We start from the raw sequence: 25,236 nt of genomic DNA on the forward strand, positions 1-25,236 counted from the left end.
GGAAACCCAGCACTTATAGAAAGCTTTTGGAAAGATAATGGTGAAAAGAAGTTTTATAAGAAGAGAAGCGGTCAGTTCTGGAAGTATCTTTGCACATTACCTATAAATCTTGAACGCTACCAAATCTTCAATGAACTGAACAAAAGAACTGCAACACTTATGACAGAAGACAATTGTTTCGTTTATGCTTGCATTCAGGCTGGAGTAAATGAAGAAACTATTGACCACATGAGAGAAGTCATTCGTGTTAGAGACTTTCCTCAAAGTAAAGTACAAGAAATTTCTGACGCAACAGGTATAGCATTTAATGTTACCATTGGTTTTTCAATGACTCAAGACATAATGAAATAAAGAGATACATACCAAAAGAATGTGAAACTGTTCGAACTATTGACTTACTTCTTGTTGAAGACCACTACATGCTAAATGAAAGATTACCAATGACAACATATTTCATCAGAAATTACAAAGAAATCTGAAAGTGTGGTGGAATGAACATTGAGAAACAATGAAGATTTATACAAAGAGAGAGAATAAATATGTAGTTCGTTATGATAGAACAACACCGTTATGGGATGTTATGAAAACATTGTGGGAGTGCAAATATTTCGAACCTATTTCTTATGGAGAACTTTTCACATATACGACTGACTTATATAAACAGAACCTTGCACCATTTAAAGATTTGACATATGCTCCAAAGTATTGTGTACAACTGAAGAAGAAAGCCGAGTCAAAAGAAGTAAATAAAAATAAGTGCAAGTTCATTCCTGAGCACGTTTTCTTTGCTGACTTTGAGTGCAGTACCGATGGCTTTCATAAAGCTTTTAACATATGTTATGACAGTGAAGATGGTTCAGTGAGTGAAAGCATTTGGGGTCAGAACTGTGCAACAGAATTTTTGGAACGACTTCCTGACAAGAGTTTAATATATTTCCATAACCTCAGTTATGATATAAACTTCATCTTAAGACACATGACAGAAGTGAAAGGAACTCCCATCATTAAAGGTTCACGAACAATGCAAATAACTGGCTTATATAAAGGAAGGGCAATTATTATAAAAGACTCTTACAGTGTTATAAATAAGAAGCTTAAACTATTTCCTGCTATGTTTAACTTACAAACAGGACCGAAAGAAGTATTTCCATACAACTACTACAGCAGTGTTTTGTTAGCAAATGACAACAGAACTGGTGTCATTTCTGAAGCATGTAAGTTTATCCGGGATGCAGATACATTCATGAAAAACATAGATTCCATCAAAGGTTGCAGAATAGATGAGAACCACTTCGACTTAGAAAAGTATAGCACATTTTATTGCAAACAAGATGTAAGAATTTTAAGAGAAGGTTTTGTTAAGTTCCGCAATGACATATTGAAAGAATTTGATTTAAACGTTTATGACTACGTTAGTATTTGTTCAATTGCTAACAAATTATTTGAGAACAGAGTGTACTTCCCGAATGGAAATTTATATGACCTCTCAAATAAACCAAGAGAATTTATTTCACGCTGTATTCAAGGTGGAAGATGTATGCTGTCAGATAACATTAAACAAAAGAGCGAAAAGAAACTCATTGCTGATTTCGACGCTGTTTCATTATATCCATCAGCTATAGCAAGACTTTATACTTTAGAAGGTATTCCAAAGGTTATGAAGAAAGAAATGTTAAGCACAGAGTATCTCATGAGACATTTATTCGATGACGACCAAAAGGAACCCATTGGTGAAAAGTTTATGTCTGGCTTCTTTGTTCTCATTAAGATAACAGAGATTGGAATACATAGACACTTTCCTTTAATAGTTTGTGACCCTGAACTAAATCCAGAACTTAACGTTCCCAGAAGTTCAAACACTTGCTGTTTAATGTATGTTGACCATATAACATTACAAGACCTCATAAAATATCAAGGTGTCAAATGTGAAGTGTTGCAAGGATACTATTACGATGGAAACAGAGATATTAGAATAAGAGATGAAGTAAAGAAGTTGTTTGAGTTAAGGTTAAAGTATAAGAAAGAAGGAAATCCTTTGCAAGAAAATATAAAGCTCATTCTGAACAGTATTTATGGCAAAACTATTCTATCTCCTATTGAGTCAAAAATAACCATAGTAAATGACAAAGATGCTATAAGATATGCCATCAGAAACTACAACCATATAGTGAAGTTCGAAGGTTTGGATGGTTCAGATAAAACTATTTTCAAGCTAACGAAAAGCATTTGCAGACACTTTAACTTCTGTCCACTTGGTGTTAACATTCTGTCTATGTCGAAGAGAATAATGTGTGAAGTATTCTGTACTGCTGAGGACTTAGGAATGGACATCTTTTATAGCGATACGGACAGTATGCATCTCTACAATGAAGATATCCCTCGTTTAGCTGAAGAGTTTGAGAAACGTTATGGAAGAGTTCTCATTGGTAAAAACCTTGGTCAATTTCATAGCGACTTTGCAGAAATCACAAAAGAAAACAAAGTTTAGCATACAAGTCAATATTTTGTGGAAAGAAGACTTACATAGACTTACTCACGAATGATTTAAATGAAGTTGCATTTCACTGCAGAATGAAAGGCGTGAAGCAAGATGTTATTGCTTTAACCGCTAATGAAATGTTTCCTGACTCTGTTCAGTGTTTCTATGATGAAGATAAAGGTTTAATGGTTCCGCAAGGAAATTGACAAAGACTCTGAGTTCAGTTTATGAAAGTTATAAAGCACTTTATGACGGTCAAGAGATTGGATTTGACTTATGTAAGTCTCAACCTTGCTTTGAAGAGAAGTTTAACTTTTCTATTCAGACTAAGACTTCATTCATAAGAAAGCTTAAGTTCTGAGGTCATGAATGAGAAAAATAATGAGGTCATTTATTTTTGTCAGCAATGAGGTCATTCATGATAAAAATAAGCCGCTAGCGGCAAGGGCGAAGCCCATGTGGTCATTTACAATACTGCGATGGTAGAGTTTAAGAGTTGTGCTTCAATGTAGAGACAGTCCTTATGGTCTGGAGGTAAGAACACTGGGCAGCTATGGTCATGAGTGGAGAACATGTCTATCCAAAACTCACGATTGAAGCCAGTTAATTTATAGTATTTAGGGTTAGGAAGTGGTGAAGTTCTTGTATGACCAATGAACTCATTTTCAACCCTTACTATTTGAATATAATATAGCTTGCTTTCTATCCCAAATGCCAGGTGTTACAATCTTTGAAAATTCATTTTTCCTCGGAAGCATTGCATCATAATTGAAAACATTCTTGAAATCATCACTTGGTTCAGAGATTTGAAATCTTATACGTAATGGATTTTCTTTCTTTTTAGCTACTTCATTGAATGGTGAATATATAACAAACTGACAGTCATGTTCCATCTTCATTTTCATTAAATTCATAATGAAAGTCTATAAGTTGTGGCTGACTACCTTCTTCTTTCAGTTGTGCAAGAAACTCACGTAAAGGCTGTAAAGTTTGTACTTCAATGTTAAACTTTTTCTCGAACATTTCATTAAATGAAATCATACATTGCAACAATGTTGTATCGTCTTTAAAGTATTTGTATATGTGAATGTTTTGGGCGCTTAAAGACTGTTCGTCATTTTCTATCTCGACTTGAAGTATAAAGTCAACCTTTCTGAAAGCACGTGTTATATACATATGTTATGCCAATGTACTTCTCTTCATTTATGTTCACAATCCAGTCTGTTGGAAACTTAAACGTTACTCTGTTCCCCTTTATTTTGACGTCAGGGTTTTCACTACTGAACGCAACAGATAAAGGTATTTGTCTATACATTTAATTCGGATAAAAATAAACCATTTACTCTTTCTTTGCTTCAGCTTCTTTAGCTTTTGCTTCAGCTTCTCTAGCTTTTTTTGCCAGTAGTCTTGGGTTCTTTTGTCTTCCAGCAGCTAATGCAGCAAGTTGTTTTTCACTAAGTTTTCTCTTTGGTCTCTCTGGCTTTTGTTCTTGTTTTTGTTCCTTCAGTTCGGATAAAATTTGCTCACGAATTTCTTTCTTCAATGCTTCAACATCTATGACCCCTTGGGTCTTGTCCGTAGGGCTTGTCTGAGTCATTTGACTGCAGATAAAAAACAAAATTAAAACTTTAACCGATGTAAAATGAGCTTGTCAAAATCAGAGCGAGAGTCTATTATATTAAATGACGCAAGAGGAATACAACATCCTTTCTATTACGTAAGTCAGAGTAAAGATGGTAAAATATACGTAAGAAAAAGAAAGGTTCCATTAGCGAATGCAGAAAGCGACAACATTAAGGTGCATGGCAAGGGTGAAGTCCACGAAGCCCATGTTAAGCCTTCTATTCAAACTGAAAAGTCAATAGAACCAGAAGAAAAGAAGCCAGATGTACTTTCAATAACGAACCAAGAGCTTATTGCAAAGTTCGTGAATTTCATTGAAAAACAAACCGAGTCAAAGAACCCTGACCCACCAGTGAAAGAAGTTGAGACAAAAGAGAATGTACAGTTCATTGAAAATGTCAAGAAACAACTTCCACCACGAATGCCAAGAAGAAGAGTGAGAATAATGAAGTAAATAGATATTTTTATCTGAAGTAAATACATGCAGAACGAACAGTTAAACGAATTTACTCCAGCAGAGCATATTCATCAGATTCGCTCATATTTCGATATCATAGACAATGCAGTTCAAATTGGTGACACTAATAGAAAATATTCTGACGCAAAGATTCCATCACAACCTGGAACTGCTAAAGATAACACATGGGTAACATTCAATCTCTCACCTCCTGGTGAAAATATGTTGGACCTTTACAATACATTCATTACGTATAAAATGGAAGGTCAATTTATTGTAGATAAAGAAATTGGTTCAGGTTCCAATAAAACAAACCCACCAGGATTTTGGATTGGTTTCGATGACGCTTTCTATGCAGTTGCTGGATATCAAATCCTTGCAAATGGTCGTATCGTATATTCTCAAGACAACGCAAGAGAAGAAGCATATATAACTTCAAACTCACAAACTACCGAACAAATAAAGAAAGTAGATGTTTTCTCAAAGACTCGACATGAAGATGTATGGAGTCATTCGGGAACATGCAGAACAGGACAAATTGTTAGTGGTCCAATTACAGCAGGAAAATCATTTGATTTTAAGCTTCGTTTAAGAATTCCTGTTAGAAGATTCCTTCCATTAGAAGCTATTCGATTTATTCCAGCTTTTGCAGGAAACATTCAGCTTAAAGTAAAGTTCAGTAGCGACGCCTTACAATGCACATCTATATCTGTAAATGATATCATTGCTTTCAATCCAACTCTTAAAGTTGCATTTGCTTCAGATTCAAATCCACCGACAAATAAATTTGTTCCATGGAATGAACCATTCACTATGATAACGAAGGCAGTAGAAGCTAGTGGAACAGTTACTATTACAACTGTAACCCAGCAACTATTTCGAACAAAGATGGATTTTAATGAATGTTTCATTCATCCAAAGTCATTCTCTTTAGACCCTAACATTTATACAGAACTTGTAGAACATTATACAAACGAGGCTTTATGTTTTCCTGTTAAAGTTATGGATTGGATTCCTATGGACGGTTCATTCTCAAAGAATACAGATAGTTCAAGTGCAACATTTACAGCAGCTTATACGCCTATTAATGTTAAAAGTATTTGGGCACTATTTAGAAAGAAAGACAACTATTATGTTAATTTTGAGAACCCTAAGTTTAAATATCTTCAGCTTTCCATGGGAGCTTATGGAAATATGCCTGCAGAACCTGAAAAATCATATGGACCTGTATTTTATGAAATGGTTGCGAACGCTTGCAATACAAACAATGATATGATAGGATTTAATGAAGATGTTATGAGGTCATTGGTGGATGATGGTAGTGTGGAACATAAATGGGATAGCTATGACAACACACATTTCTTATGTGGTTTTCCAACAGAAGTGGACTTTTGCTTCCAGCAAGGTCAAACATCTACTGCTCCAATAACATACAAATTGTCTGTTAAAGGACCTATTGAACTAGCAACTGAAAATGTACCAAAGCCACTTATTGGATTTATGAGGGATTGTTGCTTTGCCATTCAGGTGCGTGCTAATGGCATCCCCATAATAAGATTAGATGACTATAACTTAGCTACGGACGACAGTGAGGAATAAAGGATGAACGTTTATTTTTAAAGCTTATAAATGAGTTCTTCATCAAGCTCTTGTGAACCTTCACCATCTATGAAACAAACTTTACCAAACGATTATGGAGCACCTATTGAATATTTCTTACGAGCTGCACAATGGCAAAGAGCAGTCTCACCAAGGTTAGGTGTTCCACCAGCTCCTGTCAAAAATAGCATTTGGTCAAGTCCTTATATAAGATATGGTCTCCCACTAGGTTTGCTAGCTACAGCAGGAGCAGTTATGATGTTGAAAAGAAATAAAGCAAATGTTGTAAATAATACTGAAGTAGCTGAAGTTAAACAAACTCCAACACCTTCACAAGCAAAACCTTCAATGACTCCTGAACCTATGGAAGTACAAACTCCTGTTCAAAAGTCAACTCCTAAACCGACTCCAACATTTAAACCAGAACCTACTCCTCAAATAAATCGTAAAACTCCTGCGTTTCCTTACTGAAAAATAACGTTATTTTTATTTAATATTAAAATTTTTATTTGATTGAAATGACGACTAAAGTCACTGAAGCAATGAAACAAAAGTTTTTGGTAGAATACATTAAATCAGGAACTATTCCAGAAGGTTTTTACATTCATACTATGAAGGATGGTAGAGTTCAGTTTAGAAAGATAAAGCAACCATTAGATAAAGAAGGAATTTTGAGAAAGATTAAACTTCATGAGGACAACATTGCTGAACTTAAGAAGAAGTTAGAAGAGTTGGAGAAAGGAAGAGAGTTATAAAGCAATGAATTCAACAGGGTGAAAAAACAGGTGAAAAAAGAGGTGAGATCTCACCACTTCACCTAAATTTATTTTTGTGCTATGTTTTCATACGTGTGAGGGTGGTGATATCATTAATTTTTAAGTTTATTTTTAAAATTATTTTTATTTTATTTTTATATAAATGACGAAAACTAGTGAGATAACAAACTACAACGGTCATGAGTTCAAGAATTTGTTCTTCGTTCCTCGTGAAAATACATTCTATCAGATACGAGGGAGAAAGGGTAAAGTTAGTTTGAGCGTTTATGACTACAAGTATAATGGAAAGTTTATACAAGCATACGATACAAACGGTAAACGTGTTTCATTAGCTTTGTCAAAACTTACTAACATTTATTTTGACAGTGACTTTGACTCTGACGATTGGAGCGACAGCAGCGATACTGAAGAATATGAACTATTGTGTGAAGCACAGCAATGGGAAGCGCTGCAATACTTTTGTAAATGAGAACATTAGTGGGAACGTTAGTGAGAACGTTTATTTTTTCATTAGTGAAGTCGTTAGCGAAAATGTTAGTGAGGTGAAGTGGTTGGCGGCTTTGTAAATATTTAAGGTTAAGTTAGTGTTTGTGTTTGTGTTGTAAAATATACGTTAGTGGTTTCGTAAAGTGTCAAATTCACATATAATGGGTAAGGAGGCGCGCAGTGCCTCAGTACCCATGATATGTTTACTAGCTATCTTACCGATATCATGAGCTCAGGATTTCTTGTCAAAATTTTCTGAGTAGAAGCAATTCTAACCCAGTCCTTTGTTTTCTTTCCAGTGTTGTAAACAGAAATTCATCAAAAGTGACACCTCAGAAAAGCTAAAATATTGAATTTTTGGAACTTTTGATAGAGCACGTTTTTAAATATTAATTTAAGTAAATGTATATTTTGTAAAGATTCTTTTTAATAAAAAAATAAAATTTTGAAGAAGAACACAAAATCTTCTGAAAAATAATATCACATAAACTCATATTATTTTCTAATATATAACTATTTTATATAAAAATCAAATTCAATGATCTTAAAAGCGAAGGATAAACCTCAAAATTTACGAATATAATGAGTGGGAATATAATGCTTATCTATCATAAAACCATATGAAATATTCCCACTCATTATATTCGTAAATTTTGAGGCTTATCCTTCGCTTTTAAGATCATTGAATTTGATTTTTATATAAAATAGTTATATATTAGAAAATAATATGAGTTTATGTGATATTATTTTTCAGAAGATTTCATTCTATATGCCTATGAAAAGTACTCTCAAAACTAACTTTTTCCTAATTATAATTAAATCTAGAATATTGTATTATGCTTAGTATTATTTCATTTTTCTCATTCAATTTAGAATTTACAAATGTCAAAAAATTGAGAGCTGTCACTTTTGATGAATTTCTGTTTATTACACCAGAAGGTGTTATAATGTCTGACAAAGAATATTTGTTGTATTTCTTACAGTATCTTACGTTTAAATCACCAATTCTAACCACTTTGGTGTCATTGTCAATCTTTCTTACTGTTTCAAACTCAATGTTTGACATTACTGTCTTTACATACAAGATAAAAAAATAAATAAAAATAAAAATAACTTTATTTTTATCTTTTATGAAAATTCATGAAATTTGGTCATTTTTCAGCAAAAATAATGTTTAGGTGAAGAGGTGAGATCTCACCCGTTTTCTCACCTGTTTTTTCACAAGCGTTTTACATGAATTGTACGATGTATATTTGAAATCCTAAACAATTTCGTAGCTTCTATTTCTTCTTTTAGTACATCGAATGTTTTAATCATGCCGAAAGTCTCTTTATATTTCTTCTTGATGTCAGACAGAAGGAAATCTTCTGCTGTTGAATAGTTTTTATTAAGAAATGTCAACATATCCATTTTATCTTCTGCTGGCTTTTCTGCTTCTTTCTTTAAGTCTGCATAGTCGTTTCGCATTCTTTCTATCTCTTTGACTGAGTAGTTATATTTTCTTATTGCTGCTTTACATTTTGAACATTGCGGCATCGTTTTTGCGTTATACATTGAAATAAAACCAGCTAGAACAACTAAGGCGTCAATGGTTTTCTTTAACTCAAAAGCTGCTGGTTTTATCTGTTCATTCCATACCTTACCTCTTCTATCTTTATCTCTTATCTGCCATACACATTTTGCAATTAATGAAACAAAGTTATCGTATGTCTTAAATTCTTCGGATTTGTAAAGGTCAGAAATATTTTTATAAACCATGTCGCAATCTTTGTCCATAACTTTATGGTTGCAATGATATCCTAGAAACTCATAGTTTACCTTTCGTATGAACTTCTTTATTTCTACTGAGTCAGTTGCTTTGACTTCAATTTCGTCAAATTCGGGAATGGTTAGTTTTTGTTGCTGAATTTCAGGTAGTTTAGGTAAATGGTCGATGAGGTCTTGCATGTCATAAAGATATTCTTCATTTTCTTCATCCTGTGCGGTACAGTCTAAATTACTTGTTAACAGTTCTTGCTTTATCTTCTGGATTTTTGTTTCGAAAGTATATGAAGAAGGAATGAAGTTTTTCATTTCTACTAACATTGACGTAGGATTCATAACTAACGAGTTTGGTGCTGTTGTGGACAGAGTCCTGCCGTTCGCGGCTTGAATTGCTGTTGTGCCGATTGTTGAAATCATATCTTTACATACAAAATAAAAAAATAAATAAAAATAAAACTAACTTTATTTTTTCTATCTTAAGGAAATTCATGAAAATTCACGAGAAAGCTAAAGCAATCTGAGCCGCTAAGCGGTGAGGGTGAGAAAACAGGTGAGAAAACGGGTGAGATCTCACCTCTTCACCTAAAATATATTTTTGGTGTAAATTTATGACAAAAATAAATGGTACCATTAATGATATCATGACTGTTCTCATTCATGTCTGATTTACATCTAATGAAAAAGTTTAGAAGAATTTTCTTATTCTTTCTGGCTTATTTTTGTCTTTCCAGTACTCCCGCTCTAATGGTCCCAGATGTGTTGACTTTGACTCTCTCAAGTTCTTAGATGGTATAACATCTTCAACGCCTCCTTCATATCTTACTTTATAAGTGTCATCGTTTATGTTATAGCCAAGTATTTCAATAACCACTCCTCGCTTTGCTTCGTCAATGGTTTCAGCAAGTTTGCCATTACTACTTTCAACTAATTTATGTCGAGGGTAAAACACAATAGAGTCGTCAGCAGCTTTTATAAGATATCCATTACCTTGCGTAGAGTCTACGATATAATAGTTTCTACTTAACCTTAAACGTTTCTTTGTCAACGGTTTGTCGTCAAGAACTACACGAACTTTTGTACCAGGAATGAGGGTAAATTGTGTTGAATTTCTGATATTTTGTGTTTGGCTTCGTTTCTTTTGTATATACTTTTCTTCTTGTTGTTGTGTCATTGAATTTGGTGTATGTCCTGTTGTAGAATGTGTTGAGGAATTATATACTTCGAGAAAATGTTTCATTGTTTCTTCGGTAAAGTCTCGCTCTTGATTTAAATCTCTGAGCGTTCTTATGAAGCGGTTTATGATGCCGAGTATGTTATGGTTATGGTCTTCAGTAGTGTAGTGAGTTATGTTATGCTTAATGAGAAATTCTATGATTTCATTGCTGAGGTATGCACTGTCTTGGTCTGATGTTAAAGTACTTGGGCTATGTTCTGCTACAAACTTTTGTAAAACTCTTAACACTTCACGAGTTCCTTTATTTTTCATTGGATATGCATATGCTTTACGAGTGTTAACATTAATGAAGATGAGGAATGGTTTATGTCCTCCTTTTCTGCTTTGAATGAGAGTGTCAAATTGGTATGCGTCAGGAGTGTTGGAGTAAATTGGTAAAAAGTAGTCGTAAGGGTTTATTTTTGTTTGATGTACAACATTTTTGTCAAAGAACCTTTTCACTTCAGCTCTGTTAGTAAATCCCCAACTCTTTGCAGCTTCATTGAACTTCTTAAATGACCTCCATGGATGTTGTTCGAATACTTCTTTCAAGCTCATTTATGTAAAGTTAAAGATTTTATTCAAGGCTCAAGCGCGTTCAATGAACTCTATACCATGCGAATACAGTCATAAATGGTGGCATATAATCTGCACCCGAGCCTGTTGGATTTGTTGTGAAAGTGTGTGAATGATTTCCTGTGGTTCCACAGAAAATACCTGCGCTTGAATCTACTGGGTCACTTGAAATATCATATCTATTCATTCCCTGTCTATCCGAACCTGCTGCAAGATTTGTATAACCTCTTTTTGTTATTGAATGTGAATGACTACCTGTTGTGTTTGTAGTTCCTGTATGAGTGTGCGGTGGAAGGTTTGCTTCTTTAATTTTCTTCGAACCTCCTGCCGTCTTTGAATATCTAGCACAGTATAAGAATTTGTCTACAATCTGCTTCCATTCACCAAAACCTAAAACACTTGCTGGATTTGTTGAGTTCATTGACGTATAAATAGAACCAACAGGATATAATGTTTGAAGTATTTCAGTCTTTAATGTTTGAAGCTCTGTTTTGTCTGCTTTCTTATCTAACATTGCTGGTAGTTCATGTGTTTCAAAGTTTCTGGCATGATCTTCAATGTTCATACATCTGTTATCTAAATTGTTTAGTGTATCTTTTACGCTTGTACTTGGATTCTCTAAAGGTGCACTTGAACCAAGGGTATAGTTCAATATTATGTCGTCTGCTCTAACAGTAGTGAAGGATTTATGTGTATGTTCTTTGTCAGCTTTCTTATCTAACATTGCTGGTAGTTCATGTGTTTCAAAGTTTCTGGCATGATCTTCAATGTTCATACATCTGTTATCTAAATTGTTTAGTGTATCTTTTACGCTTGTACTTGGATTCTCTAAAGGTGCACTTGAACCAAGGGTATAGTTCAATATTATGTCGTCTGCTCTAACAGTAGTGAAGGATTTATGTGTATGGTTCTTGTCGGCTTTACTGTCTAATGTAGCTTGAAGTTCATTTATATCGGAGATATTGTGTTTATGAGATTTCAAAACTTTGTTCATTGCTTCAAGTTCAACTTTGTCAGCTTTACTTTTAATAGCATCTTCAAACGTTATTTTTGACTTAACTCTCAAAGTAAATTTTGGTTCAACTAATACACCGTTAACATTGAAAGTAGAGGCATAAATTTCATTGTTATAACCAAATGTTTCTTGTGCTTTACCTGTGTCATACTGTACAGTACAGCTTATGTCATAACCTTTAGCACGAATGTATTTATATCTTCTTTCATTAACATCTTCAGTGCTTATTTGTTCATCCTGTGTTAAATATCCATGGTAGTCCGTTATAATCTGTTCGTCTGAAGTTATATAATGAACATGGTTCTTGACTTTATCACTCAGAGCTAAAAGCTCATTTTTATCTGCTTTTTCGGCTAATTTTTCATTAACATCATTCACTTCTAATTCAACTCTTCCGCCAGAACTCTTATTATCATTAATCTTTTTCATTAATTCTGTAATTACGTCATAAAGACTATATTCTGTTTTCGGTTCTGTAAATAATGAGTCAAAATTTCTTTTCATCATTACATCGCTGACATTAATGATATCACCAATTCCTTTTTCATTTATTCTCTTCATTAATTCTGCAATAATGACGAATATAAAATCTGTTAATTTATTCTCTTCATCGATGGTTATAGAATGTTTTGAAATTGAATCATTAACTTCTCTAAATAAATCAATAACTTCAGGATACACGTTTTTAATGTCTCGAATAACCCGACCAGTATCCTGTTGTTCATGTTCTTCGTTCCCGTCGTTACGTGGTTTTATATCTCTAACCATCATCAACGCAGCCATAACCGGAGGGTTTGTTGCTATCTGTTCGAAAATCCGTCCGTTATGTACGGTATATCTAAATAATTTCTTTGTGTTTGTTAAAACATTTGAAACAAGTCTTTTAAAACCATCTACAAAATTTCCTGTTTCACCTAATGTTCTTGCAGCATTTACAAGCTCACTCATTCCCGCTTTTGACCCCAAAAACGTCCATATTGCATTTATTTCACTCTGTATAGTTGTCCATTCAGCAAAATTAATACCCGCATTCGCTAAGCTGAAAATGAAATTCAGTGGATCGAACTTAATTCCACCTTCTTTTTCAATTTCAACGAACTCACGAACATGAGATTTTAAGTATTCTTTCGTTAAAATTGTTTTCCCCGATGTTATGTCATTAACGAAACTATCACCGTCAAAAGTTAACGAATTCAATTTCGTCGTTGATGCTTTTATTTCATACACCGCTTTATCGATAGTTTTTGGCTCACCTTCTTTAGAAGCATATGAAACATTAATGAATGAATTATATGTATTCGTGAATGAGTTAAAATCAATGATTTTCATTAATGACGCCTTTAATGATTCATTTACTGTCGAATCCCTTAAAGCAATTAATGAACTGTCATTTATGAAAGGTACACTGCAAACCGTCGAGTTTGGATCAAATGTGTAGTTGGTGCAGGAATATTAATGATATAAGTCATTAAATCATTAAGTGACGTAAATAATGTTGTCGTTTTTGATTTAATTTCTTTAGCATCTGTTATATATGGTAATTTTATTTCTGTAGTTTCTGAATTAAAGATATTCGCTAAAATGTTTTGTAAACTGTTTTGAACAGCTGTGTAAACCGTTGAATCCGGAACTCTTACGATTTCACCGTCCTTAATAAAGGGCATTGCACATGGTGTAGTGCTTGGGTCAAATCTTTTTGGGTTATGATTCAACATATATTCTAATGCTTCATAAACAGACCTATATACTGTTGTATTATCTTTTTCAATAATTTCACCGTCCTTTATAAACGGCATAGTACATGGAGTTAAAATAGGGTCAAACTTTTCATAGTCCTTCCATGTTATGTATTTCTCAGTATTTCCATCAGTGATAACAATATATTTGTCAGTAAGTGTGAGAGAGTATTGACCAAAATATAAACGTTTAGCTCTGTCAGCTTCATACGCATATGCAGCTATACTCATATTTTAATGAGAATAAAATGTTGTTCTATTTGCAAAGTACAGACCCAAACGAATACGGGACAGTAAAGCTACAAACAAACTTAGGTCTACAGAATGAAGCGCTTGCATTCAGAATGGTTGACTTCAATACTATCGCTTCATTCGTTATAACAGATGAAACAGATTTCATGGAGATTGAAATAGATGGAAAGAAGCACGAAATAAGATTTCACAATAATGTAGAATATAAGATGGAAACATTAGCTGGAGTGTTAAATGCTCTCATAAATACTACAATAAACAAGGATAACGAAGAAAACTTAATGAATGTTAAACTTATTGCAGGAGTTTTGAAGTTCAGTTATGCGAAGGAGTTTAAGATAACACGAATGAGTCATAGAGTACAACTTCTTTTGGGTGCATACCATATGACATTTCCTTTGAAAAGTGTTGACAAAACGATTGAGATGAAATCTGTTCCATATGTATGTTATGGTAATTGTTTATACATTGAGTCTAAAATAGCTAATGTCACAGGCATTTCAGGAGTTAATAGTAAAGGTTCAGTAGAATATAAGTCTTTCTGTTATGCAGTCAATTCAATGTTCATTCCAAACGTTCCTGTCATAGCAACTCATTTAGGTAAATGGGTTCGCATTAGTCCTCATAATTTGAAAGACATGCAATTCAGACTTGTTGACTTTCAAGGAGAGCCTGTAGAACTGAAGGCACCAGTGCGAATGACTGTTGAAGTTGACTTTTTAGAAAATATTAAATGCAACAGCTTACAAGAGAACTCAGAGCTAAAAATATAAAGTATGAATGTTATGTATTAGGTCATGAACTTTGGTTGTTGCTGTTTGATGAAACAAATGAATTAGTTATGTCAGTCAAGAGAACAGAAAAATATTGTGTTAGTGAAAACTGCACCAAGTCAATAAGATTAGGTTTGCATTATGAAGATGAGTTCGATACTGTTGAAGAAGTTTTGGATAGATATTACAAATTGCTAACTTGAAATTTTTTTGACTGACGGCACAAAGCGCCAAGATGGGCTCAAAGAGCCCTCCTGACTGCTTTAATTTACTAAAACATATTTCAAACAAAGCTTATAGTCAGTAGATAGTTTTGTATACTCGTTCGAATATCTATACTTAAACTCAACTCCTGTAGTTCCTGGTGTTTCAATGATGCGGATGTTACCTATTTTCATGAATAGTGGAGTTTGACCACAGCATTCGATTTCAGGGTCGAGATAGTCAATGACACATTGTTTCCCTGTTATTCGTGAGATAACATTTTCAAGGTCCTCCTTTGTTAGAATTATTTGGTTCTTGCTTATAAGATTTGTCAAAAGCTTCTTATCGTCTTTGAGTAAAATTGTTTGGTATAACTGAAGAAGGTAATGGTCTACGTTATCTGAAGGATTTGTTTGAACATTTGTGTAAGGATTGTCGTTGGCTTCTCTTGAAAGAATTTGGTCCAGTGGTGGATACTCTAACTTAACATCTGATGTAGCGTTAGCGTTTGAAGCTGAGTTTAAATTCACCGACTTAAGTTCTGGTTCTTTTTCTTTCAAACACTCTGAACTATAGTTCTTTATGACAATATTGTTTGTCGTTCGTGAGTCAACATTTGAAGTTGGTTCAATTGGAACATTAACGGCACCAGCTAAGATGGATTTGCTTCTCATTTCATATAGAATAAAAACCTTTTATATGTATGAAATGAACAATATACTCGACAAGGGTTTGAATGTAAAGCTAACGAATGAAAATATTGTTGAATTCACTGAGACAGGAGCTGTGTATAAAGATGTAGAACTACTGAACAAAAGAGCTAAGGGAAGAAGCAGGAACATGAACAAAGGGTGGAAGCCTATAAAAATTTATGTCAATGATGGCTCAGGAGGTTCAAACATAAAGTATGCAGAAAGTTATAGAGTTTATGCTCTCAAAGGTGAAAAGCCTTCATTTAAGAACAGCTATTCTAACGCATATCCTCAAAAGCTAACGGATGGGGAAGTGGATGATATGAATGACAGCAAAAATATTAACAGAAATGGCGACAGAGATGCATGGAATTTGTTTACCATCAGTCAATTGAAGGTTAAACTTTAAAACAATGTTGGTCGTTCCCATGGAATATTTTTGACTTTAATGGTATTAGTCATGATATGAATCTCAAGGTATGAACGAGGAGAGATGAGAGACTTATATGCTTCCCAAATTTCTTCAAAAGGTAATGTTATACCTGACTGTTTCCAAATGAGTTCAATGTCATAGCGTGAGAAACCTTGAAAGATAACGAAGTCAGTTATGAGACGTTTTATGTTTAAAGCTAAAAACCTCCATGTTTGCATAAGTATTGCTACAGTTAAGTGGTAATGTCTGACTTTAGTAATGATGTTAGCTAATGGTGAGTCTGGTTTTGACACTAAACCTTTTCCGGCGAAGTCGTCACAAACGAGCAGAGTGTTTGAAGGATATTTTTTGAAGGGGTATTTTGAAAGTTTTGATAGAATGTAGTTTGTCAGTTGTTTCATATCGTAAACTCCTGAGTATTGACGTAAGTGGTGTTTGTAAATAATTCTTTCCATCTCTTCTGAAGTCTTTTGCATTCCTGACTGTATAAATTCAACGATAGCATAATATTTCCTCTTACGTCGAATGTAACGTTGAAGAAATTCAATGAGTTCACTGTCTGGAACTTTAACGACAGAGGCTTGAACTTTTGACATAAATGTTTTCGCTGTTGAGTCCATAGAGTCTGAAGTTGCTGATATAATGATTTGGTCATAATATGAGTCATTTCCTAAACGTTCTGTTATGAGTATATGACGAATGAGGTTAAATGTCTTACCTGAACCCATCTTTCCACAATAGAAATACACACCATTTGAACAGAACTCATAGTCCTTACTGAAAGGAAGAATGAGAGAAGAGTTAAGTTTGTCTGTAGTTTCATTCATGTCTTCATCTACGTCATGTATTAAATGCTTCATTTTATCTCCATTAAAAATGCAAGTCAGAAATATTCAGAACATAGCACCGAGTCTAACTGACAAGAGTATAAAGATATACTATGAACATGTTATGATGAAACCTACCAAAATTCAAGAAAGTCAGTATACTTATGAATATCCAAGACACTGGGTAGAGTATGTAGGAGGTGAGAAAGCTATTGAAATAAGACAGGTTCGAAGTATTCCAGCAGGAAGAACAATATTATTGAAGAACTTTAATGTTTTGAGGTATAATGATGAAACAAAGAAGCAAGATAGTTTTCCTGTTGCTGTGTATGTGAACTTAGATACAGGAGATGACATGAAAGTTTTTAATACAAAGCTTCAAACGGTAGTGAGAGAACAACTGACTGCGGAAGGGCATCCATTACCTTCAGAAGTTACCATAGCATATAATTTTGAAACAAACTCAATAGATTTTAAAGTCATCTCTGCAAAGAAGTCAGGTTTTACATTTAATGAAGCAGATGTATATTCGAATGAAAACTTCAAAGCTATTGCATGGTTAGATAATGACGATTGCTTTAAGAAAATATTTAAATACAGTGACTCAACGATGTCAATAGATGACCTTCGTGGAATGTTACCATCGACGTTTACAGTAGAAGGTTCAGCAGGATTGCTTACAAGATTGTCAATTGGTGGTATTTGGTCTCGTGAGAACATTGTTATAAAATCCAGTATAAGTGAATTTGCTGAAGAATCTATATTATGTCTTTCAAACTATATGTATTCGCCGCCAAAGCATTATAGTATAACAAACTTTGTCAGTAAGTTTAACATAAGACTTGTTGAACCTTCTTCAATGAGAGATGTTGTGCTACCTAAAGATGGAAAGGATGGACTCATTATTGAAATGATTTTAATTGCATATTAAATGAGCTTGTTCTTGAAGGTCATTCATGATGAAATAACTGTTGTAGAAGATGTTAGCAATTGTTCAGACATTTTGAAGCGTATAGATGATATAAGAAAGAAGTTAGATAGACCGCAAAGCGGTGAGGGCGAAGCCCGTGAGAACGCTTATGTTTCATTGACTTTCTCCAGTAACGAGAACTTTTATGAGATAATATTGAAGAGAGATGATTTTAATATGGTGTAAATGGTAGCTTGGTCAGCTTTAGGCGCAATGGGAACAAAAGCATTAGCATTTGGAGCAAAAGCACTTGGAGCTTATGACGCAGTAAATAAAATGAGTGGAGGAAGGGTTTCAAAGACATTAGATGCAAATAAAGGGAAGATTGGAGGCTGGGTTGCAAAGAAGTTAAGATTAAATAAAATAGGGCTCATAAATAAAGCATCCAATTTGGTTGCGACTGAGTCAGAAAATGCTTTAGGAAAGGACGATGAGTTTGCAAAACACGCAAAAGACTTTAATGACCAGATGAAAGGTGAAACAATGCATTTAAATAGAGTCGATGGAACTAAAGAAAATGTTTCTTCTCCACCAGTAGTTCTTCTGTATGGTCCCTATGGAATGTATGGAAACCCTTACGAAAGACCATTTGACCCATTGACTGGTGGAAGTAACTGGTATCATTACGGACGAAGAAGAAAGACAGTCAAGTTGGAGACAGACGTGAAGAAAACAACTAAAAAGAAACCAAGGAAGAGAGTTATAAAGCAATGAATTCAACAGGGTGAAAAAACAGGTGAAAAAAGAGGTGAGATCTCACCACTTCACCTAAATTTATTTTTGTGCTATGTTTTCATACGTGTGAGGGTGGTGATATCATTAATTTTTAAGTTTATTTTTAAAATTATTTTTATTTTATTTTTATATAAATGACGAAAACTATTGAGATAACAAACTACAACGGTCATGAGTTCAAGAATTTGTTCTTCGTTCCTCGTGAAAATACATTCTATCAGATACGAGGGAGAAAGGGTAAAGTTAGTTTGAGCGTTTATGACTACAAGTATAATGGAAAGTTTATACAAGCATACGATACAAACGGTAAACGTGTTTCATTAGCTTTGTCAAAACTTACTAACATTTATTTTGACAGTGACTTTGACTCTGACGATTGGAGCGACAGCAGCGATACTGAAGAATATGAACTATTGTGTGAAGCACAGCAATGGGAATAGTTGCAATACTTTTGTAAGTGAGAACATTTATTTTTTTACATTAGTGAAGTCGTTTGTGAAAACGTTAGTGAGGTGAAGTGGTTGGTGGCTTTGTAAATATTTAAGGTTAAGTTAGTGTTTGTGATTGTGTTGTAAAATATACGTTAACGGTTTTGTAAAGTGTCAAATTCACATATAATGGGTAAGGAGGCGCGCAGTGCCTCCGTACACTTGATATGTTTACTAACTAATGCAACTGCAATATTCACTAATGATTGCCTCGAGAGTATGCATTCAGAATTTTCTTCGTTAAAACATCCAAACATTTATGAAGCTATTAAGAAGATATCTCAAATCCAATTAGATAAATATAACGCCATCAAAAATAACCAGAAGATCGAGCGCCATATAAAAACCGTTATCACTGATAGCTACAAAAATTATATTCTTGACTGCTTTCAAAAAGAACTTGAGAAAACAATTTTTTCTATCAAACAATACAACGTAAGTGATCTTTCTTTGGCTCAGAACGAGATTTCTCCATATGGTTCCATAGAATCGAGTTCATTGTTCGAAAATATTCCAGTTCATGATGCAGATATACTCAAATCGATCGATCTAACAGATAAAGATACAATGATCACTAAGTTTATTAATGAAAAAAGAGAAAAAATTATGGCATTATTTAATGAAACATTAAATCATCCAGATTTTAACTCATCCACTCCAATTCAAACTAATTTTGAGCAAGCCGATCCAAATCAAGGTTCAGATGCTCCAATTCGCTCCGAAAATTCAAATATTGCAGACTCTACAGATTTAGAACCAGAAAATCAAAACCATCCTTCTACAAATCAAATGTCTAGTAATCTAGAACATAAGCTGGACCTTCTTGATCATATTGAAAAACAATTATCGAAAATGCGCTCGTTATTGGGAATTCTTCCTACTACAAATGCTATTGTTGGGCCGTCAAAACAAGTTTCAGTTAATAGCAAGCAAAATTCCGAAAAAATAAGAAAAAATCTTCCATAACAACAAAATCAAACAATAAAAAACAAAATTCATCCGACAATCCTCCTAAACGTAAAGCTCCTATTTCGGAAAGGATTCTCAGCGATAATAACTTATATTTTCAAGTTCATCGAAAGAGATCGAAAAGCAAACGTTCCACATCTACAGAGAAAAAGAATTGATATATGAAGTCTAATTCCTTTTATAACTACTATATTTTTATTCTTATGACTAAAAAATAATATACCCTATAATTTTATGAATATGGCACTTTTCGTCGATTTTCAAAGAATTAAATCGCTTCTATCTCAATAACTAATAAACATATAAGATTTTTGAAAGTATATATATAGTGTACTACATCTCAAGATATTATTAATATGTATTAGAAAGAATAATATATTGGATTTTGATATCACAAAATGACTTTTCAATTTATTGTAGTTCCTCACAGAGTTGAGATTCTACAAAATTCTTTGCAGATAATTTATGAAGGGATGATAGACTAACGAACTATAGATACATGAATTGAAAATAAAAAAATCGATTAAATATGAACCTTCATAAACCGTTTAAGAAACTTAAAAACTATTCTATATTGTTTATTTTGGACGAAGTTTAATATGATCGTGGTTTTATTGGACAATAATCGAGTAACGGAAAAATATAACATTTATCTATAAAGTGAAAATTTAGAGGTATATTTCGTAAGATATTTCCTCTCTGATTACAAGAACTATTGTGAGCTATCAATCTAATGAAAGAGAGCAGATTTGGCCGTAATGAAAATGCAATACTTCGAAAATCAATGCAAAAAAGATTAATTTGTTAGAAACAATCGACTATGACACTGAATTCTAAGAGCAAACGTTTACATTAGGATATTTTGATCATTTCCAAATATTGCAAAATTGCATTTAAACAAGTTAAGGAGAATACTATATTAGCCGTGTTGTAAGGAAATATAACAATTTTAAAGATTTTGCGACAGAATTTGAAAAAATATGAAAATCAGATATATAAAAATTGAATAAAATAACATTATGATGGAATATAAGTAGATGAGCTATTAATGCTGCTATGATTTAAAATTGGGTAGTAATGAAATAGAATTTCGATTAAAAAAATTAATGTAATCGTATGAAAGCTTTGATCCAAATAATTAATATTCGCAAATATTTAACCTACTAATAAAATTCGGATTATATTAAGATATTTTAAAAATGAGATTCCAAATTGAATGGGAGTAGGGGTAATTTTAGCTAAAAGTGACACACCTGTAAAAAGTGACACACCCGTGAAGGGTGTGATTACCGATCGGTAATTTCGACAGTTTAGAATTTAACATTTTTTATGGAACTGTTGCGAGTTTCATAAAGAATTTAAGGAATATAAGCAAAGATTTGAATCAAAATCTTAGACCTAAGCCGCTCGATTCGCTCGCGGCTTCCGCGAATTACAGATCAGCAAAGATTTGAATCAAAATCTTCGAACTAAGCCGATCGCTTCGCTCGCGGCTTTCTTTATTATTTTAAATTTGCATATTTCCATCAAAAGTTCATAAGGTAAAAAATTTCGTTTATTTTTACTAAGAAAAAAAAGGTTTTTGATAATAAATTTATTTTATTTCGAAAAAGTAGCAATAATCGTAAAAGGGTATTGATAGGCTTGCTAAAGTAACTAATTTTAGCTGTCAAATACTTTTGTATTTTGAAGTAAATTAGTATAAATTTGTTTTTACTTTTATTTCGAAAAAGTAGCAAGAATCGTAAAAGGGTATTGATAGGCTTGCTAAAGTAACTAATTTTAGCTGTCAAATACTTTTGTATTTTGAAGTAAATTAGTATAAATTTGTTTTTACTTTTATTTCGAAAAAGTAGCAATAATCGTAAAAGGGTATTGATAGGCTTGCTAAAGTAACTAATTTTAGCTGTCAAATACTTTTGTATTTTGAAGTAAATTAGTATAAATTTGTTTTTACTTTTATTTCGAAAAAGTAGCAATAATCGTAAAAGGGTATTGATAGGCTTGCTAAAGTAACTAATTTTAGCTGTCAAATACTTTTGTATTTTGAAGTAAATTAGTATAAATTTGATATTATTTTAACTCCCTTTGAAAACCTCAATTTTCCATACAGAGGGAACGGGAATAGCATCCAATATTCCCTGAGAATGGTTGCGCATTCTCAGTTCCCTCTATATTTCGAACGAAGCTCTCATCGGTCTTTTTTTTTAATACTAAACGTTTTTTCCCCTGTCACTTTTAGCTAAAATTTGGGTTTGCCAATTGAATGGTGATGGAGATAAATAAGATTTATAAGCAAGATGTAATAACTGAATTGAGTAAGATTCAAATTGAGAGTAACCGCCAGATGTTTCTTATTCTCATTCAATTTAGAATTTACAAATGTCAAAAAATTGAGAGCTGTCACTTTTGATGAATTTCTGTTTATTACAATTGTCGGGTATTAGAAGAGAACGTGTTGAAGAGAGATATTCAGTTAATAAAAAAAAAAAAAAAAAAAAAAGGGAGTGGGGCTTCCAGGGGCTGCGCCCCTTCTAGCCCCGAAGATGTTTAGTATAAATGAAGTTTTTATTCGGAAAATTGTTAGTCTTCTTGGTCGAAAACATTATATAATGTTTCACTTTTCACAAATTATATATGTTTTCATGTTTTGTCAAGACTTCTTCTTCGTAAATGTTTTGTCAAGACTTCTTCGTAAATGTTTTGTCAAGACTTCTTCGTAAATGTTTTGTCAAGACTTCTTCGTAAATGTTTTGTCAAGACTTCTTCGTAAAATCAGACAAAAATAATGTTTAGGTGAAGAGGTGAGATTTCACCTGTTTTTTCACCTCATTTCTCACCTCTTGAATTTTCATGAAATTTACACCAAAAATATATTTTAGGTGAAGAGGTGAGATTTCACCTGTTTTTTCACCTAATTTTTCACCTCGTGAATTTTCATGAAATTTACACCAAAAATAATGTTTAGGTGAAGAGGTGAGATTTCACCTGTTTTTTCACCTAATTTTTCACCTCGTGAATTTTCATGAAATTTACACCAAAAATAATGTTTAGGTGAAGAGGTGAGATTTCACCTGTTTTTTCACCTAATTTTTCACCCTCTTGAATTTTCATGAAATTTACACCAAAAATAATGTTTAGGTGAAGAGGTGAGATTTCACCTGTTTTTTCACCTAATTTTTCACCCTCTTGAATTTTCATGAAATTTACACCAAAAATATACTACTAGGGTCATTTACGAAGAAATCTCAACAAAGTCTTTACGAAGAAATCTCAACAAAGTCTTTACGAAGAAGTCTTAACAAAGTCTTTACGAAGAAGTCTTAACAAAGTCTTTACGAAGAAATTCATGAAAATTCAAGAGGTGAGAAATGAGGTGAAAAAAGAGGTGAAATCTCACCTCTTCACCTAAAATATATTTTTGGTCATTTACGAAGAAGTCTTAACAAAGTCTTTACGAAGAAGTCTTAACAAAGTCTTTACGAAGAAGTCACAATAAACATCTGTCAAAAACCGCTTTTTAACTTCACTTAAAATGCCACGTAAGCTACGTAAGAATATACGTAAGAGGAAGAGAGCATTGAAACATCCAATAGTAAGACTAACACCACAACAACAGTTGCAACAACAAATGCTGAATGACCCCACTATGTTGCAACAAATGTCAAGCAATCCTATGCTTTTAAACCGAGTTGTTGGTGCACAGAGTGGAGGTTTAAGAGCGGCACTTTTAGCGAAAATGGCAGGCTATGGTGGAGCTGCAGACGGAACAGCCTATAACCCTCAAAGTCAAATGAATTTGAGTTCACTCAAAAATCAAATATCAGATGTCAAAAAGTCAAACATAGACATACAGAAACAACTAAGTGAAAACGAAAAGAAACTAGAATATGACAGACACACAAAGAAACTCAATGAGTTAAACGTAGAGAAAAAGAAGAAAGAAGAACAACTGAAAGAACTAAGTACAGAGCAATATGCGAAAAAAGTGTCAGAAAAAGCAGCAGAAGTAGCAAAAATGGAACAAGATGTTTTAAATTTGAAAAACCATACTACTCAATATAAAGTACTGAAAGATGAAGAAATAAAACAAAAAGCCCTGAAGACATATATGGATAGCGATGAGTATAAAAAAGAAGTTGAAGCAAATGTAAAGGCAGAAAAACTTTTACAGTTGCAAAACCAAACCGTACAGTATGAAAACTTAGCACAAGAAAGTAAAAATAACGACGCGGCTATGCAAAAGGCAATGAAAAGCGCAGAATATATAAAAGCTAACAATGACTGGTTAGATGCCCAAGCCAACGCTAAAGCAGCCCAACTCATAGGGTCAATAAGGACAAAAATACAAGCGGATGAAGACAGTTCAAATGAAGCTTTAACAAATGCTGACTTTAAGAACGCTTTCGAAGCTCTTCATAGTAAGGTGAAACAAGTGAACGACTTCTCATCTGGAAAGAAACTGAAGTCTGAAGGTTTCGACAAAGAGTTAAAAGAAGTAGCACAAAATATGACGAAAATAACAGATGCAGCAACGAGACAGGCAGTTCAAAGTGCCTATGACGCCGTTAGAGCAACTGTTGTGAAAAGTCAAGAAAAAGAGTTACAACAGACCAAAACAGACCTAGTAAATGCTTTCTTAAGAACGAAAAGTCAGGTAGGACATTACGCTGCAGATGGAACATATGTGCCAGCTGGTGGAACTTATATACCAGCTGGTGGAACTTATATACTAGCTAGTGGAACTTATATACCACCAACCCTCCAAGAGAAGCACCTGCACCAGGACTACCTAAAACATTTACATCGTCACATGGACACAGACACAGGCATGCACCAAAACCAACACAACAACCAACAGTTCAAAATCCAGCACAACCACAACCAGCACAGCAACCAACAGTTCAAAACACTGCACCACAACCAACAGTTCAAAACACTGCACCACAACCAACAGTTCAAAACACTGCACCACAACCAACAGTTCAAAACACTGCACAACAACAACCACAAACAGAGCAAGGACATAAAAGAAGTAGAGAACAAGGAAACCAAGAATTCTTAAAAATGCTTAAAGAAGAGTGTGGTTTCCCAGATACTGTTGACTTTAGTGACAGATATAAAGAAGCTATTGGAAAGTTCAAGGATGGAAATACTGACCCGAACCTA

The 25,236-nt window shown here is 33.5% G+C and overlaps 13 protein-coding genes and 1 pseudogene across 14 annotated transcripts, besides 9 other annotated features; 9 read left to right on the forward strand and 5 right to left on the reverse strand.

The window, feature by feature from the left end:
* Positions 1 to 6,626: part of a mobile genetic element that runs on past the window's edge.
* Positions 1 to 7,632: part of a mobile genetic element that runs on past the window's edge.
* Positions 977 to 2,405, forward strand: TVAGG3_0447510 (organellar and viral DNA polymerase type B; the record flags this gene model as incomplete). Its single annotated transcript, XM_051234461.1, has 1 exon — positions 977 to 2,405. A coding segment is annotated over one exon (1,429 nt), but the record flags the coding sequence as incomplete, so codon positions are not given.
* Positions 4,122 to 4,556, forward strand: TVAGG3_0447520 (uncharacterized protein; the record flags this gene model as incomplete). Its single annotated transcript, XM_051234462.1, has 1 exon — positions 4,122 to 4,556. One exon carries the CDS (start codon positions 4,122 to 4,124, stop codon positions 4,554 to 4,556), a length of 435 nt encoding a protein of 144 aa, XP_051104192.1.
* TVAGG3_0447530 (uncharacterized protein) lies at positions 4,584 to 6,158 on the forward strand (the record flags this gene model as incomplete). The annotated part of the gene is made up of 1 exon (XM_051234463.1): positions 4,584 to 6,158. The coding sequence occupies one exon, from the start codon at positions 4,584 to 4,586 to the stop codon at positions 6,156 to 6,158; it is 1,575 nt and encodes a 524-aa protein (XP_051104193.1).
* TVAGG3_0447540 (repellent protein 1 family) lies at positions 6,285 to 6,629 on the forward strand (the record flags this gene model as incomplete). The annotated part of the gene is made up of 1 exon (XM_051234464.1): positions 6,285 to 6,629. A coding segment is annotated over one exon (345 nt), but the record flags the coding sequence as incomplete, so codon positions are not given.
* An 87-nt stretch (positions 7,633 to 7,719) lies between the features above and the next one.
* Positions 7,720 to 7,757: a mobile genetic element.
* Positions 7,758 to 8,313: 556 nt separating this feature from the next.
* Positions 8,314 to 8,350: a mobile genetic element.
* A 291-nt stretch (positions 8,351 to 8,641) lies between these two features.
* Positions 8,642 to 19,278: a mobile genetic element.
* TVAGG3_0447580 (organellar and viral DNA polymerase type B) lies at positions 8,986 to 9,601 on the reverse strand (the record flags this gene model as incomplete). Its single annotated transcript, XM_051234465.1, has 1 exon — positions 8,986 to 9,601. A coding segment is annotated over one exon (616 nt), but the record flags the coding sequence as incomplete, so codon positions are not given.
* Positions 9,870 to 10,341, reverse strand: TVAGG3_0447590 (annotated as a pseudogene). Its single transcript has one exon. A coding segment is annotated over exon 1 (472 nt).
* Positions 10,359 to 10,955, reverse strand: TVAGG3_0447600 (integrase core domain containing protein family; the record flags this gene model as incomplete). The annotated part of the gene is made up of 1 exon (XM_051234466.1): positions 10,359 to 10,955. A coding segment is annotated over one exon (597 nt), but the record flags the coding sequence as incomplete, so codon positions are not given.
* On the reverse strand, positions 12,444 to 13,317 carry TVAGG3_0447610 (uncharacterized protein; the record flags this gene model as incomplete). The annotated part of the gene is made up of 1 exon (XM_051234467.1): positions 12,444 to 13,317. A coding segment is annotated over one exon (874 nt), but the record flags the coding sequence as incomplete, so codon positions are not given.
* On the forward strand, positions 14,258 to 14,749 carry TVAGG3_0447620 (uncharacterized protein; the record flags this gene model as incomplete). The annotated part of the gene is made up of 1 exon (XM_051234468.1): positions 14,258 to 14,749. The coding sequence occupies one exon, from the start codon at positions 14,258 to 14,260 to the stop codon at positions 14,747 to 14,749; it is 492 nt and encodes a 163-aa protein (XP_051104198.1).
* Positions 16,051 to 16,905, reverse strand: TVAGG3_0447630 (protein of unknown function, DUF4106 family; the record flags this gene model as incomplete). The annotated part of the gene is made up of 1 exon (XM_051234469.1): positions 16,051 to 16,905. The coding sequence occupies one exon, from the start codon at positions 16,903 to 16,905 to the stop codon at positions 16,051 to 16,053; it is 855 nt and encodes a 284-aa protein (XP_051104199.1).
* TVAGG3_0447640 (uncharacterized protein) lies at positions 17,516 to 17,836 on the forward strand (the record flags this gene model as incomplete). The annotated part of the gene is made up of 1 exon (XM_001293368.1): positions 17,516 to 17,836. The coding sequence occupies one exon, from the start codon at positions 17,516 to 17,518 to the stop codon at positions 17,834 to 17,836; it is 321 nt and encodes a 106-aa protein (XP_001293369.1).
* TVAGG3_0447650 (protein of unknown function, DUF4107 family) lies at positions 18,062 to 18,589 on the forward strand (the record flags this gene model as incomplete). The annotated part of the gene is made up of 1 exon (XM_001293369.1): positions 18,062 to 18,589. The coding sequence occupies one exon, from the start codon at positions 18,062 to 18,064 to the stop codon at positions 18,587 to 18,589; it is 528 nt and encodes a 175-aa protein (XP_001293370.1).
* Positions 19,278 to 20,289: a mobile genetic element.
* Positions 20,290 to 21,287: 998 nt separating this feature from the next.
* Positions 21,288 to 22,327: a mobile genetic element.
* A 133-nt stretch (positions 22,328 to 22,460) lies between these two features.
* Positions 22,461 to 22,497: a mobile genetic element.
* A 48-nt stretch (positions 22,498 to 22,545) lies between these two features.
* Positions 22,546 to 25,236: part of a mobile genetic element that runs on past the window's edge.
* On the forward strand, positions 23,603 to 24,690 carry TVAGG3_0447700 (protein of unknown function, DUF4106 family; the record flags this gene model as incomplete). The annotated part of the gene is made up of 1 exon (XM_051234470.1): positions 23,603 to 24,690. A coding segment is annotated over one exon (1,088 nt), but the record flags the coding sequence as incomplete, so codon positions are not given.
* On the forward strand, positions 24,881 to 25,132 carry TVAGG3_0447710 (protein of unknown function, DUF4106 family; the record flags this gene model as incomplete). Its single annotated transcript, XM_051234471.1, has 1 exon — positions 24,881 to 25,132. One exon carries the CDS (start codon positions 24,881 to 24,883, stop codon positions 25,130 to 25,132), a length of 252 nt encoding a protein of 83 aa, XP_051104201.1.

This window comes from Trichomonas vaginalis, chromosome V (assembly GCF_026262505.1).
Source record: "Trichomonas vaginalis G3 chromosome V, whole genome shotgun sequence".
Lineage (NCBI taxonomy): Eukaryota > Parabasalia > Trichomonadida > Trichomonadidae > Trichomonas > Trichomonas vaginalis.